Source organism: Hippocampus comes, unplaced genomic scaffold, assembly GCF_001891065.2.
Source record: "Hippocampus comes isolate QL1 unplaced genomic scaffold, H_comes_QL1_v1.1 scaffold261, whole genome shotgun sequence".
NCBI lineage: Eukaryota > Metazoa > Chordata > Actinopteri > Syngnathiformes > Syngnathidae > Hippocampus > Hippocampus comes.
The window spans coordinates 965,265-981,723 of record NW_017805824.1 but is presented as its reverse complement, the minus strand read 5'-3'; the positions used below and the strand labels follow the sequence as shown (position 1 = coordinate 981,723).

The 16,459-nt window shown below is 42.7% G+C and overlaps 1 protein-coding gene across 5 annotated transcripts in view; it reads right to left on the bottom strand.

Annotated features, from left to right (window-relative positions):
* Window positions 1-16,127, bottom strand: part of rnf111 (ring finger protein 111) — a 19,048-nt gene extending 2,921 nt beyond the window's left edge. For 2 of the 5 annotated variants that reach the window (XM_019886947.1, XM_019886951.1), the window contains exons 1-12: window positions 16,019-16,119; window positions 12,047-12,197; window positions 11,088-11,892; window positions 8,134-8,266; window positions 5,122-5,276; window positions 3,601-3,795; window positions 3,122-3,501; window positions 2,739-2,979; window positions 2,265-2,622; window positions 1,342-1,467; window positions 1,125-1,242; window positions 251-331 (exon numbers count right to left, since the gene is read on the bottom strand). In XM_019886947.1, the coding sequence (XP_019742506.1) occupies window positions 251-331; window positions 1,125-1,242; window positions 1,342-1,467; window positions 2,265-2,622; window positions 2,739-2,979; window positions 3,122-3,501; window positions 3,601-3,795; window positions 5,122-5,276; window positions 8,134-8,266; window positions 11,088-11,892; window positions 12,047-12,118 (2,664 nt within the window). In that variant the 5' untranslated portion in view covers window positions 12,119-12,197; window positions 16,019-16,119. The other 3 variants (XM_019886948.1, XM_019886952.1, XM_019886950.1) reach the window with 2 other exon arrangements.
* Between the last annotated feature and the right edge of the window lie 332 nt (window positions 16,128-16,459).

The window sequence follows — 16,459 nt, the reverse complement described above, 5'->3', positions numbered from 1 at the left end:
AAAGAGAAAACAAAAAAAAAAAAAAAAAAAAAAAAAAAAAAAAAAAAAAATAATGTTCACGCCCATTGGATTTCTTTTTTAAAACTAACTCAGCTTTACTGATTCTGAAACATAATAATACATCAACACTGATGTCAGAATAAAATATTTTCAAAAAAGAGAATTACTCTGCTTAACAAAACTGACCTGCCCTTACAAAACTCCACCATTGCATTGTTATGTGTAGACAAAGCAATCAGTGCACACTCACCTCATAGGTTCTTCCAAAGCCAGTCATTCTAGATGAGATGTAGCGAATGTGCGGGTAGGTGACTTCAGATATACCAGTGTGCTGTCAGGAAGAAAAACACACGTTACTTCTAGCAGTTACAAAAGGACTTCTTTTTCTTCTCCTGTTTAGGCTGTTGGGTAAAACGAGAATTTGAGGATGTCCATGGTTTGGTAAGGAGTTCTGCACCTACAGCAGCAACAGTGTCAGTTCAGAGAGTCATTTGGTTTATTGTTACTTCAAAGAATGTTCATTTATTTTTAGATTTTAGAATATTTGCAGTCAAAAAAGCAGCACTTTTTAAAGGGGTGGGGTGTCAACTCCAAAAATGTCTCAAGAATGTGTGTTATTTTTTTTTAAATAAAGCTTGTACTGTTGAACATCGTTGCACATTTTGTTCATTAGAAAGGTTGCTGCGGCAGTTAGAGTAGTTAAAAAGGTCAAACCGATATGTTCCTTCTGAATCATTTTTTTTCCATTAATTAAATCTGAGGATGCTCACTGTGCTAAATTTGTACGATAGAAAATGATTAATTAAATCTGAGGATGCTCACTGTGCTAAATTTAAACTATAGAAAATCAGAAGATGCTTGAGGGCGACCAAACGAAAAAAAAAATGAAAAAAAAAAATGACGCGAGGAAATAGTCGACTGCATTTGTGCCGTGACTTTTCCTCAAGGCTTCTTGATTATGCACTTGAAATGCCTGATGTGCTTTTATTAATTGCTTATGCATAATTCATGATCTTTGCCACACCATCCTTGAAATAAGATGTGAAAAAAAAAACATCATTGATCTAAGACGCAATTCAATTAAAAGTGAGTGCTATTTATGCAAATGTATGCTGATGTGTTACCATGAAGGGGATGGGCAAGTGGTGCAGTCTGGAGGTGGGGTGGTAGTGGTGCAGGTGGGAGTGCAGGTGCCCCGAAGGGTACGACGCCACAGTCACTCCGGCCTCAATCCCGAGCTCCCTGTTTGTTGACAAACACATTCGCCACTTTTTAGTCATGTCCATGACAGTGGGCATGAACATACAACCGAAAAGAGACTAAACAGTATCCGAGACACACCACGCGGTTCTCTGCTCTGGCTGGCGAGGGTGGGAAGACATCGTCTGTGGCACGTGGATGTGGTGTCCATGGCCATAGTTGGGGTGCATTCTATGAGGGTGAGGAGGAGGACGCTCGTGCGCTCGTCTGCAATGAACAAGCCGTACAGGATTGAGAACCTAATTAGGATTCTAAGGCTTTACCCTCATATGCATGAATAAGTAAGTACAATTAAGTTTTTAGCTTAGCTGAGCTCGCTCTTCTTTGTAACGTCACAAATAACCTTAGATCACAATACTACACACACAGACAGACACTCGTGTAGACAAACCATTTTGTGTTTACTCTCGTTATTGTCCTGTTTTATATATTAACGAGAAAGGTGGAGTGTATAACAAACGTTAACACAAATCTTCACGTATGCGCATCTACCTGTTTTACGACATGGTGATCTGAGTGATCCACTCGCTTTTACATGCACAATAAATAACTTTGCGTTTTAAGCTTGCAATCGCTTGACAGTTGGGAGACACAACCGGCTGCATACATCGTGTTTTACAACATTACAAATATAATTTATAATTCCTTTTATACTTGTGGATCTAGTGGATATGCATCCACTCCAAAACGCACCAAGCAAGTACGTAGAGTGCGTGCGTGTCAGTGAATATGGCCGATTGAGGAGAGCCGCCTCAAATGTGTGCACTTCATACACAACGTCCTTTGAAAAATGCCAGTACAACGTGCATCACAGACGGGCTTCCGTATTGTGTCTGAGTTGGAGTGCTTTGGCGTGGTATCGTGTCATTTTTTGCCGGCTAAAATCCACGGTACAACACTGGTGCCGGTACTTGGTGCAACACTATATGCAAGTGTTAAAGACACGCTATGTATTAAAATACACAACGGGTGTTTTTAATGCGATGGAAGACAGAAGTACTAACGTGGGATGCTGCATCATTCTGCGCCTCTGGACCTCCATCCTTTGCAACATTTCGTGTTGATGGAGCCGCTGAACTGACCCGAGTGGTGGCATATGGTGCGGCAGGGTCTGGTGGTCCGCGGGCAGGTGCTGTGCCAGTGGGGCACTCGAACCGGAGAGGTGGTGGGCGGATAGAGGAGGGGCGCTGGGTACGGTGTGGCCTGACGGGTGGGATGGCAGCGGCGGATGAAAGGAGTGGACATTGTGGGGAAGGACATAATCGCCTTGTGGAGGGGGCTGAGATGTAAGTTGGGGGTTCCCGTGGGAATGAGGGCAGGCAGTGGAGGGCTGATGATGCAATGAGCGTGCCAGAGAGCCATCTGTGAAGAAAATATGAACGAATCAAATATACAAGTAAACAAACCTGCGTTTGCAGCCTAACTTGACCAGCCGACGACGAAAACAAAGAAGAGTATTTCATAAAGTTCATACTTACACGAGGGGTGTATGTAATGTCTGCAAGGCTGCTGTAGCTGTGTTTGAGGCTGGGCCACGATGCCGGCGCTGAAAGAATCCACCGCAGCCGGTTGGCTCGGGCCAGGGGTGGCCTGGGAAACGAACGCGGGAGGCCGTGAGGTGGAGCCTGGGCAGCAGGGGTCAAAGGCTGACGTGCTGCCATGGAAACTAGCACCACTGCTTCGAACACTACTGTTACTCAGGTCCACTGGCAGAGTTTGCTGTGAGAAGAAAGGGGGACGGAGGAACGTTACTGGTAAGACCGCTACTCTCCAATTGGATGTTAAGGATGTGGAATAAATGCCCAAAGGCTTTTCATAGTGACACAAACTACTACTATGTTAGATTGGAATGAAATCTTACCTGGTCATGGTAATGGGATGCAGCGTTGTTGCCGCCACTGCTATTGCTACTCCCGCCGCTCACTCCAGCACAAGGTGCAGGCAGTGCACTGGGCCTTTCCACAGCACAGCTCGGCTCTTGGAAAGGCAGGGTACCCGGGGGCTGTGGTGTGGGGTGGTGGACATGAAGGACAAAATGGTGCGCGTTGCCGTGACCATGCTGCGAGCCGTTGGCCTGAGAGGTCGAGGCCTGCATGCAGCTCGAATGGGAGTGGCTGAGGGACAGATGACCGGGGGAGGGCCTTCCGCACGGTGAGTGCTGCTGACAGCACGACGGTAGCCTGGGCATAGCCGTGCTTGCGGTTTCTCCCACTGAACCTGACAAACCCGGTCTGCTGTCATCTGGTGACAAGAAGACAAAGGCATATGTTCTCAATGGTCTTTCCTGGACAAATAAAGGTTACATAAATAAACGCATCTGCTCGCAACATGCTCTCTCACCTTCTGTGGCTGTTCGAGTCAAGCCACTCGGCCTCGATGCGTGCATACTGTTGGATATTGAGGCGGGGCAGCTAGTGGAGGGGCCGGCGGCATCATTGAGCTCTGAGGTAGAGGCATGCTGGGAAGATGATGAGGAGGAGGACCTGACTGTTTGAGGGTGAATGCTGCCAGAGGTTGTTGGCACAACTGAGAGGTCTAAAGACAAAGACAGATTCCAGAGCAGATATAAGATACACAGAAATATAGTCTTGACCATTCTGGGGACAACCCTCCACAAAAACACCTGTATCGCAAATAATCTTCCTTCACTGAAATGTTCATTCTATTAATTTGTTCAAGCCCCGCATGAAACAACAACAAAAATTGAGACTTGTTTTTGAAGGAAAAAAATAGCACTTGACAGTACAAATAGAATGTAAAGAATTAAACAGTTTGTTATCCTAAGTCATTGTGCGCCTCCTTGTGGTGTGCATACCTTGGTCACTGGGGGTGGGGGGGGTGTCAGTATAACACACAAGTAATTCATGAAGAATAATTTCACAACTGAGGGGTAAGCTGCATACTGTCGCCTTTGCCAGGAAGTAATAAATACCTGTGAGATTGCCTGTCTACATGCGTTGCTGCACTGTGTTGCAATAGCCCTTGCCTGAATCGTACCACTGCATCATATACAGTACTGCTAGGCTGCCTCAGCTCAACTTTGACATTAAAACAAACAAACAAATGAACAATGTGATTATCGTGATCATTTAAATTTTAGGACTGACATTACAATCAGGTTGGTGTACATTCACGTTTTGCTTCATTTATAAAAGGCAATAATATCAAGAAATTTGCCACCAACTGAATATACACTTTCATGTGTCCACAGTCATGAAAGTAAACCTCTGTGCGAGAGAGAGAGAGAGAGAGAGAGAGAGAGAGAGAGAGAGAGAGAGAGAATGAGAAGAAGGAGTGTGTGCTAATCAGCAGATGCTCAAGATCTGAGGAGAAGACAAACTCATTAGCATTCTGGTGTGCACAGCATCTACTTATTCACAAATTAATCTCATACTCAGCTCAATAAAGAGTACTGTCTGTATTCTCAACATTGAACATTCATATGTTTCCATTCAGTTATGAATAAGAATGCATACCCAAGTAATTCATAAATATCAATCAAAACCCGAGCAAAATTCAAAATTCCAGTGTCACCGAGGTCTAAAAGTGTGAACTCAACATGTGGCAGAATATCTGTCTCTGATATATCGAGCCCATTTTATCATCTAATCGTCTTTACAGTTTTGCGCCAAACGGAGTGCGTATATAGTACCTTTATAGTGCTGTTCTACCTTCCAAGTGCTTTTAAATTGTGCCTCAGTCCCCCTTTCACACTTTGATAATGGTGTGTGGTGCCATGGGAATAGGTAACGAGTTGCATTAGCGTTCTCAAAATATTCATTCTCTTCTCCTGCTTAGCGGTAGCTGAGCGTCTACGGCAGCCCTAGATGTAGAGTATCAACAATGGGATGTTTTACTTACCATCTTCATCAACAGTGAGGTCCACCACCTCCCCAGAATTCTGACGCAGCGGCTGGATGACGGTGGACAGTCTGTGACGTCCTCTGGGCTCCTGAAGACGGTTCTGAGAGCAACTGTTAGCCCATATCCTACTGAGACCGCCCAATGAGCGCGACCTATAAACACAAATGCATAATGGTGCTTACTTACACGTCGCCTTCAACAGAGGCAAACTATAATTTCCATGGCAATGTTTGCTTTTGGTGTGAAAGGAGACGAGAACCCATCAGTTGACAATTTAATGCGAATGTCACAATTTGGTCCATCAACATCGTGAGTACAAAAAGGCCAATAAATATTGTGAAACTTTGGGGTTGTGCTCAAATCCTGGTTTGTTGGTGTGATGAAACCTAGTCATAAAAAAAGATAACAGGAATCATGGAAGATGGATGAATCATGGGGAGGTTTAAGTACTTAAATCAACCCAGGACAGGTTTTTATATCTATATATGTACACGCTCCACTGTTAATTTGAAATGTCTTGGAATATAGAGATGTATTTTTTTTTAATGCATAGATTAATTGACAAAATAATCAACAGATCGATTATTAAACAAATTGTGAGCTGCAGTCTTACATTCATGTCACCAAGTTCTCAGAGTCTGGAGTGAGCGTGTCCAGGGAATAGTCGTATTTAACCGCACAGGGCCATAAAGTGAACACACACAAAGGGATACAGTACAGGGGGTGTTGCATTGTGGGATGCCATGGAGCTTCGTGGTTGGGGAATATTGCACCTCTCATGAGAGCTTTCATCATCTGCAGAAGTTTAACGGGGGAATTCTTCATGGTAAATTGCAACTTCATTGCAACTGCACTGCTTCTGACATGACTCTCCGACTAAATAAGTATGCGAAGTGAGTTAAGGGAATAATAATGAATGGTGCAATAGGTGTCTTGTGTATTGTGAGCTGACCTATCGTCTCCATTCACAGAGGGAAAATAAAACTTTTTTTTCCAACTTTCTGAAATTCGCTTTTATGACACACGCACAATAAACACTAAAGGTCCAAATTGTGCGAGTGGTACGCAGAGGAAAAACACGAATTGGTCAGGCTCCTCAGCTCTTCCCAGGGCAGAGTAAAATCCACAAGGGAAGGGTCTCTAATGAAGTCGACTCAGGATTGTTTTGTAAATATCTTTTGGGCACCATAAAACACTGAGGATGGGAGGGGTGAAGCCTGGAGGACAATATTGCACTGTCAACATAAACACAATCTGGAATAGGGGTCACTCAACAAAGCCTACGATACGGCCTCGAAATGGACTTGCTACAAAGAGTGTGATTTGCTTTTTCACTTTTTTTCTTGATGGTGCCACCTCAGACGAGTACCAGAGCTGGCAAGGATGAAAAAAAAAATATGATATGACAGAAATGGAACTTTGCGGCAAACCATTATGGCTTCTCTGTTCAGGATTCTGTTGGTGTTGGAATACAATTTAGGTCAACACTTGGAAATCTCAAACAGAGCCCAAAAATACTAACCTCAGACCAATAAAACAACAGAATATCCATCAAGGAAAATGATAAGGCATAATGTCAGCACATTTTCTCGAGATAGTTGCCATTGTTAAATGCCACATGAATTCTCATCTTTCACATATACCCTCTAGCACAGGGGTCGCGAACCTATGGCTCGTGAGCCAGGTGTGGCTCTTTCGATGATTGTATCTGGCTCGCAGATAAAACAAAATATAGCACCTTCATTTTTCCATTTCAATGGGATCAACTTAACCAAAGAGAAATGTAAATGTGTGTCCACCCTATTTAACACCTTCAGTATACAGTGAGGTTTGCGGCTTCGGTGTTTCACGTTTCTTGCGGCTTCGGTGTTTCACGTTTCTCCCCGCCCCCCAAAAAAATTTATGAAAAAAATACAGACATATCGGCAGCCATATTGTAGAATGAAGTCTTGTTTCTTTATAATTAAAGATTTAAGTAAATAGGTGTACTGTTGTAATCTGTCTCAAACATGTAAAGTATAAATACCGTTTACATGTTTTAAACATGCTGCTACCCACATATACATACATGAAAATTCCTACGGGGGAGCAAATCGGTTTTCACCTTTCGCGAGGGGTTTCTGGTCCCCATTAACCGCGAAAAACGAGGGATAATAAAAGGCAAATATTTTTAAAAAGCTCGTAGTAACACTGATATTTGTCATAGACACTCTACTTTCAAAGCCTGGTATGCAATTATTAGTTGCTAGAAATAAGACGCAACATTATGAACAAACACATTAAGACGGAAAAACAGTTAAGTCCTCTTATGTTGGTAACAAAATGGTTTTCCCTTATTTCAAATTAGAACATCTCCCTACAACTTAAAAAATATAAAATCATCCGACAAAATGTCTATGTCATATCAAATGCAACTATACCTCTGTGTCCAATTCTAGAATGAAGTATATTACGATGCATCTCTATTTATATCGTGCTTTCACAACAGCTGCAGCTGTAACAAAGCGCTTCACAGAACAGTTACCTTCCTAGCATCAAATATGCAAAGATAATATTGAAACGCTGCTGAAGCCAACATTGTGTTTTTACAGTCACAGCCAAGCTGACAACGTGCATGTCCTGAGCTCAACTTTAGCCTGAGAACAGGGGCCGATCAAGTGTGTTTATTATTGATTCATATCGAGTATGCCGTTTGCGGGAACCCATTGCGATCCGGGTGGGACGGCATACAACTGTGTACTATTGAAACACTGGAATATTCTCTTCATTCATTGCTTTTGCCCGTACACAGCCAGCAGATGGAACAACATGTGTTCACAGTAAAGAAGTGATCCCTGGGGTAAAAAAAAAAAAAAAGTAGGCCCGTCCCAGACAACTGGGATAATATGGAGTGGGTTCATCACACATAAGTACAGGAGAATCCTTGACCGTGCATTTTCACCAAATCAAAATCAAATGCAACAATTCACCATGGTAACCTACGGCTAGCATACTTTGTGATTTGCCTACCTGAAACCATCTCCAACTGTGACGATCTCCACCTCACTGTCTGTCGAGGTGACGTTGATCTCCTCGCTGGCAGGGACAGCAGGTGCCGGAGCTGGAGTAGCCTCAATTACTACCACGTCTTCATCCAGAGCACCTGTGCACGTGCGCAGGAACATGACATGCACGTGAATGAAACGTACACCTTTTGGGCATCCGTTCTTTTTGTCCCAAACACATTATTAAAAGGATCTCAATAAATTATTTTTGAGCTTCTGAAAATCAAGACAAATATGGAGATACAAGCAATCCTAAATGCTAAATTGATGAAGTTAGTCTTGTCATGTCTTGACAGGAATCATGTCACGACAGTTCATTTTGCACTGCAGGGTGCGCTTGTGCACACAAAAGTGGGCGACGTGCCACGTAAATGAAGTTCATGATTCCCAAATGGGATTTCTCTTCCGATTGTCCCCTGAGCACTGCTGCTTAGCATCCTCTGCAACTAACTGGGACTCTGGTGAGACATCCACGCGCTTACAAAAACAACGCTTGATCTTACAGACTAGAAGTTAACATTCATACAGGAGCTGAGCTCATTCACACATAATTATCATTAGTTAGAGAGTAATAATACACATAATCATGAGTCTATCCATATTAGATATGAATTATTAAACATCTTAGTCTATGTGCAACATATAAGACTTGTATAATAATTTTATCAAGGAGACTAATTCTAACATCGGTGTTTTTCAACATGAGGAGCCAAAGCACCTATTTTGCAAGAAAAAAACAGCTTTGCCATTAATATAAGTATAATCAAGATTATGTGGTTTATGGATGTATTCGGAGTGTTGAGGTCAACATTTTGCTTGGGACAGCCGAAGGACAAAAAAAGGGAAAGTACAGAAAAGCAAGTGGCCAGCTAAGAATATAAGCTTGCAAACAGGAAAACAGAAACCAGCTGGAACTAGTTTATAAGGTGAAGAAAACACTTCTTGGAACTCCCCGTCGCAATGTTTTAAAAGAGAGTGCCTCCAAAATTCGAGCCTCTTTACGCTTCTCGGACATCAGGAAGCTTCCTTCTCTGATTGGCCAAGAGGTAGCCTTGCATTAACAGATGACATTCCTTTTCTTTCTTGCTTTCTGTGAGAATGGCTACTGATATACTCTGTACATTGTTGTACTTCTGGAGACATGGAGCAGATGCTCTGAATGTGTCTAGTAAACAGAAATAAATCTTGCTGTCTGTGAAGGCTGAATTGTCTCTCACTTTCGAAAGGAGTGTCCCAGACGAAGCTCAGCCGAGACTACGCATGGGCAAAGTCGTCGATTTCCACGATCATCCGTAATGGCGACAAAATCATAGCAGAGTTCGAGGCCAACAGATTGAAAGATGATTGTAAATGGATTTGGGGCGCGACACATCCTGAGCTGGAGAAGGCCCTTTTCATTTGCTGACTGAAATTTTTCAGAGATGAAGTCGGAACACGACAGTTGTTTGTTTCATGTTTCATAAAATCATTATTTCTTCATACTGTATTTGTAATTGACATGTTTATAATGTATTACAGGTTCATGTTGTTACATCTATAAATGTTCATACTGTGTTATACATCGTAGTTGGCGGCAACTCTATTGGAAATGGTTATAACAAACTACCGTTATAACGTACAGATTCGTTATGTCCCTTGAGGTACGTTGTAAGAAGGTTTGACTGTATGAACAACCGGTATGGTGGCCGGCGTGACTTAGCTGGCGCTCACACAAACGGCAGTGAGACTCAAGTGGTGGCCGAAAACAGAGAGACTGCCGACGGGACGCCATCTCGGTCTCGTTGCTGTGCGTCTTTGATGGTCCGCAATACGTAAAAGCGGTCATTGGTGCAAAAAAATATTGGGTACTGGACCAGACTGCTGGCCTTAACTGTGCTAAATTATCTAGCGGTCGCACACAGTCTCATATTACAAGTCGCAGGTGCGCAATTAATTTTTCAAAGCTGTCTTGTGGAAAAACTGAAACAATTGCCAAAGGCTACACCAAAATGCTAACTCGATTGTGTTAAACATAAATTTAAAGTCTTTTTTTGTTTTTTAAATAAAGTAGTAAATTGTATCCCCATTTGTGTAGCCCTGGTACAGCCTGTTGTTAATTAGAATTTTAAAATTCAAAACTTGTGAAAAATATAACATTTGTCACACCAAAATGACATATTTCCACATTTTAAGATTACCTCATTATTTAATAAACATTCACACACACAAAACGTCTTTTGTCTATATTTTTAAAATGAACATAATGTAAGATAATGCAAACATTATGAGCACAACCCACTATTATTAGCTGTTCTCATGACTACGAAATCATTACATGGGCAAATTCTTCTTTTCCCCTTGTATATTTATCCCATATGAATTTTCAGGAAAGTGAGATTTCAGTTCACCTGGACAGAATGTTGACTGATATACAGGGGTGTCCTGATCCGATCACGTGTTTAGAAATCGGGGTCGATCGCGTGTTTTTCAGATGATGAATTCTCTAATTTTATGCTAAAAACCCAATAAAAGTTTTCACTACAAAGAAACTGACAGGATAAAACAAGTTCTGAGATGGACCAATAATATGGTCCATATAATATAACTATAGAGAACGACATAACATCGATTCACACATATTTCTATATTAATTTGAGGAAAAATCGGACGCATGCTCTTTTTCAGTAACAGCAGACACTTAAAACCAAAGACTCTGAGGCCCAAAAAAGCGCGATTGGGACACCCCTACTAATAAACGCTAATCTGATCACTGGTTTGATTATAAATCCTTCCAACGCCAGTATCACTCCTATTGTGCCAGCATGGGCGGTGTAAACAAACGCATGCAGTGATCAGTCACATGACGTCCGGAGGACTATTGCCACACAGCGTGTGCAACACAGAAGAGTACAGAACTGGAGGATCAAGGTCACTAATTACCTGTGGCTACTGCAGCACTGTTGGGCTGGCTGCTGGTGCTGCTGACATCCACATATAGTTCATCCTCTGCTTCAGTCGAGGAGGGGGAGGACGAGCCGCTGCTAAGCTCCTCACTTGAACTACTTGTGCTATTAAGTAAAGCATATTTTCGCCGTGCAATCACTTCTCGTTTCTTCCTCTGCAGTAGTAGTCGCTCCTTTTGCTTCTGTGTGCGCTGCCCTCCCCCAGGAACTGATTTGACAAATCGTTTCCTATGTAGAGGCCGCCGACTGCTCAAACACGGCCGCTTCAGCAACATCGGCTCCGCCTCAGGTCGCACCCATTTATGTGAGCGGGTCCGCCTCGTTCGACCCACGACGGGGCGAAGACTAATTCCAGTGGCTCCTGTTGTGAGGACGGGGGCTTTTTGTTGGCCTCCTGTTGGTCCAGCTTCCGCATCCTCCTCAGAGCTCAGTGTCTCCGAGTCACCGAATCGTAAGCTGGAGGAAGGTGATGAGGCACAGTCACTAAAAGATGACTCATGATTAAGTTCATCCTCGCTAGAGTGATGCAAGAGTTCTTCCCTGGGACGCTGAGGGGCCACAGGAGTCTCACTAAAATGGCCGACTTTAAGGGAACAGTCAGACGGTCCTGCCTGTTGGACCTTTCTTTTTCTACGTCCGGGAAGACCTCGCTCCGAGTCCTTGTGAGCCGCCGTGTCCCTCAAGGTGCGATGCCTCGATTCGGAACACAGGGTTGCAAACTCGCTGTCTGCCATTCCAATCACCTCCATGTTGCTAGGGAAGCTCTTAGCTGCCTCCATGGCCTCTGGGTTCACCAGTGGCTCCTTCAGATGCTCCTGTCTGCTGGAGGCCTTAGACGGCACTTCACTCTTCATAGTGGCAGCTCTGTCCTCACCAGCCTAAGAGAGTGAGTGTGCAGTTCCGATGCTTCGAACCACTTCATCTCAAAACACCTACCTCTGGGTTCACCAGTGGCTCCTTCAGATGCTCCTGTCTGCTGGAGGCCTTAGACGGCACTTCACTCTTCATAGTGGCAGCTCTGTCCTCACCAGCCTAAGAGAGTGAGTGTGCAGTTCCGATGCTTCGAACCACTTCATCTTCAAAACACCTACCAAAAAAAAAAAAAAAAAAAAAGAGAGAAACAAGACCGTCAGAGTCATTGTGCTGAAAGCCTACTATTAGTGACTTCATTCTGAGAGCCAATAACCGAGATTAAAGGTATGCTAAATAAAGGTCATTCACAAATGGCCCGTTTTATTATCAGTGATAAATTCAGGGAGCATGTCAAGATCTGCTTGAGCATATTATTAGATGACATGGAACATTAGATGCTTGACTGAGTCAGAGATGGTGCCCCAGCCTAATGATAAAATAATAACAAACATGGAATTAACAGGTCTCGCATAAAGAGATCAAAGCAACCTGTTGGTCTTTTGGTGACTCTGAGTGCAAACAAGAAGTCGAAATAGAGGAATCTCTATTTGGGCTCTATTAATATGGCATGCCTTTCCTGCTGAAATTAAAGTAGTAAGTCTTATTTTTACACTCTCGCATTTGGTTAAACTCACACGATGGCATCTGGATTTTGGCCAATGGGCAAGAGAGCTCAGTGGAAATGAATAAGTGAGGTTGCTGCTTTGGAGCCTCTTAGCATCATATCGGTCACCCACCGAGCATCCGTTAAAACCTGTTCATCTCTGATCCATTCTATATGTTTCTTCCTGTACTTCCCCAAAATAGTTTTCTCCAAGTTTTCATTGGCCAAATTTGGGTGGGTGGGCGGCTAGGGATAGTTTGAAAACTGATGAAGCTTGAGTCAAAAAAACAAAATAAAATGAACAAAAGTATGCTAATCCTATCCAATCTCTTTTGCGTCAATGGACGCTACAGCTTCTTGTTACTTTCAAACTTAGCTTGTAGCAGACGTGTGCACATTTTCAGCATGACGTCGTTGATCCACTAAAGGACACTTTGATTCGCTCTTCTTTCATCTATAACTGCTTCAAACAACAAAGTGTATGCAGAAAAAGTGGTTCAGATTGCACGACTGTCTGTGTCTTATGTGTTGCGTTGTATTATTTTGTCACTTTAATGTTAACTGTTGTTTTGATGGCAGCGACGGCACCCGCGGCGGCTCCTCTCTCTCCTGTGGTTGAGAGGAAAGTAATTTCATCTGTGCTGTATGTTGCACATGAGGCACATTTGACAATAAAGTCGACTTGACTTGACTAATATCTCCAAGAGATTTGATTCAATAAGTCATCCACTTGCTAGGCCAATGCGACTGGATGCCACAATCACTTGGAATACCTGAGCAAATGGGCCACTATATGGAATTGCTGTACTATTGAACTCAAACTAGGATAAATCTGTAGCAAAATGTCACACCCAAGATGAATAGAATAGGTACTTTGTTCTGGTAGAAATTTCACTCCAGCGAAAACTCTGCCAGACTAATGCCAAACACCAGCATGGTGACATTTAAAACACTTCTAAAATACAACGAAGATGATGTTTAAAGGGCATGGTCCACGGTGACTTCAACAATCCCTAAACTGAGATTAAGACCAGGATGACCATGAACAGAACAAACAGCAGTGGTCTGACCTTCAAGCATAAACTGCAGTATTCAAATGATTTCTGAGGGAATAGCAATTGGAAAAACAACTGAAATGAGCACATTTCTACATGCTCCCTTTCACCACGCGGTACAGTTCGGTTCAATATCGTTCAGTACAAATTCTGGGGAATTAAGCCATCTAAGTAGCGGTTGATGCGGTACAGTTCGCTTGTTTATGGCAACCTGAAACACTGGCGCTCTTTATGGACTTAGTCAATTGTCTCTTGTGTTGCAGTGGCATTTGAAAACAACATAACTCAAGGTAATTTGATCTGTTTTATTTCAGAAGTATGTTTCAACATATGAATCAGTGTCCAAAGTGTAGCGCTCTGTTTCAAAAAAAGTTGGTGGCCCCTGCTATTGACATTTTTACCATGTGAAAATTGGCTTGTTTAATGTGGATCCATGGCATGCAGTGCACCAGCCTTTATCCAGGCCTAACTACTGCTGGGACAATGGCAAGCACAGCTTTTGCGAGAATAGCATGGATTGGATCCTGACACTCCCCCGCCCCCGGCCCCGACCAGGCAGCAATTTAGCCGTCTTCTCTTCCAACTAATAATATATTTCTGTGAGTAGAGGTGCAACAGATACTCGATAAGTAATCTATTAGCATATTTATCAATAGTTATTTTGGATTATCAATGAATCGCTGATACCTTGTTGAATTTAAGATTGTCCAAATAATCCAAATTTCAGCTTCTCAACAGTAAATGTTCTCTGATTTCTGTAGTCCTTCATGAAAGCACACTGATTGTCTTTGTATAGAATCAAAATAAAACATTGACTTTTATTGAGAAAAACGATTAACATTTTTGCCTATTTCCTGTCATGCTATCCAGTATCTGAATTATAACCCAAACTGGTTCCCAGCAGACAACACATACACAAAGAACTATTCACGCTCGCAATCACACCAAGGGACCGAGTTTACAGTGTTCAATCAAGCTACCACGCATGTTATTGGAATGTGGGAGGAAAACCTGAGTCCTCAGTGAAAACTCACATAGGCACAGGGAGAACATGCAAACTCCAGATAGGAATGCCAGGGCCAGATTCATACCCACAACCTCTGCACTTTGAGTCACTGTGCCATAGTGTTCCAACATCTGTTGCTTAAACTCATCTTTATTTATATCACAACAACAGCAGCTATAACAAAGCATTGTACACAGAAGAAGAAATAATATTAATCAAATCATAAATAACAAAACAAAATCTTATTCAATCAAAATACACTAACTCCCTTCACATTGGCACTTGGTTGCATAGTTTAATTCGCTCATGCACCACTATACTGTTACATGGACCTGAAGATGGAGATCAAGGATATCGAATAAATGATCAAACTGCTTTCCATAAGAACTCTCTGTCTAGTTTGACATGCAACTGAGTGACGTGCGAGTCCCGGCTACCAAATGGAGACGCTGTCTAAATGGCGCACATTTCTTTCCCCCCTAGCTCAGCATCAGGAGTCACAGGACAGATTCTCTTCATACTAAGAATAAAGATGTTTCTTCCCTGAGATCAAATGACCATATTAGAGCCAACGTGGCTACTGATGCTAGAAGCAAATGTTTTGAAAAGCAATTGCAACTGCGGGGTTGTGAAAGCAATAACTGGGACTCTCGGCCTAGTTAAATAAAGAAATTAAACGCGCGTATTTGCTTAACGCATGCATATGTTATCAAAGCATCTCGGGCGGTTGGTTAACAGTTACTATCTGCTGGCCGAATATTTCCCACAAACATAATGGAAACCACTTATTAACTTATTTTCGTGTAGAAACGCAGGAAACAGGACAAGCCAACTCAGAAAGATCATTTTCGACAACAGTTGAAAGAGGCAAAACTAGATGGGGGAGCTAGCAACCGCTTAAGACTGTCACATAGTAGTCCACACAGAAAACAACAAAGAATACGCGTATCTGTATTCTACATGTTTAATGTTCAAACGCGTCTTTTGGTTCGACGTGGAGGTTAAAACCCGGCGAAAATGTTGACAGGCTTTGAAACGGAACATACATATCAACGTTGACACAAGCTGTAACTCGGCGGGCCTACATAGAAATCGCAATTGTTAATGGCTGGATTGTGAAATTGACAACAGTCCCGATGAGAATTGAAAAGCAGCATCGAAAGCAATGGGCCCTGGAGGGCTATGTGCTAAGCTAATGTGAAGGCTAGCTCAACTCCACTCAGCAAATAGACGATTTCACAGCACTATTTAAAGCCACGAGCATCTCTTTTCAAACTAACAAGGACAGAACAACATATAAGCGGTGTGTCTACTAGATGAAATGGAAATACCTCACTCTGAGCCCTCGACGAAGTCCCCATTCCTGTCTCCCGAGTGAACACTGTTGTTTACCCAGCAGGTCGTCTGTGCGCTCTGGCTGGCTACAATACTCGGCTTGTATTCATTGCCGCACGGGGTCGCCAGATCTCAGCTAGTCATTTACGACACTTTTACGACAATTGGATTCGTTGACCCGACACACCTTGTGACTATGTGTCCCAGTTAGTAAACATGGTGATATTTGAAAATATATTTATGACATGCCCCCCCCCCCAACTCCATTGAGCAAATGGGAAAATCCAGCCTGTAATTCAAGTGCATCTAATCAGTGGGGTTTTGAAAAACCCCACTTTATGAAATAATTCTTTGATATCAAGTCAACTCAAGTACAACTTTATTGTCAAAGGTGCAGTATGTGCAACATACAGCACAGATAAAATTTCTTCCCTCTC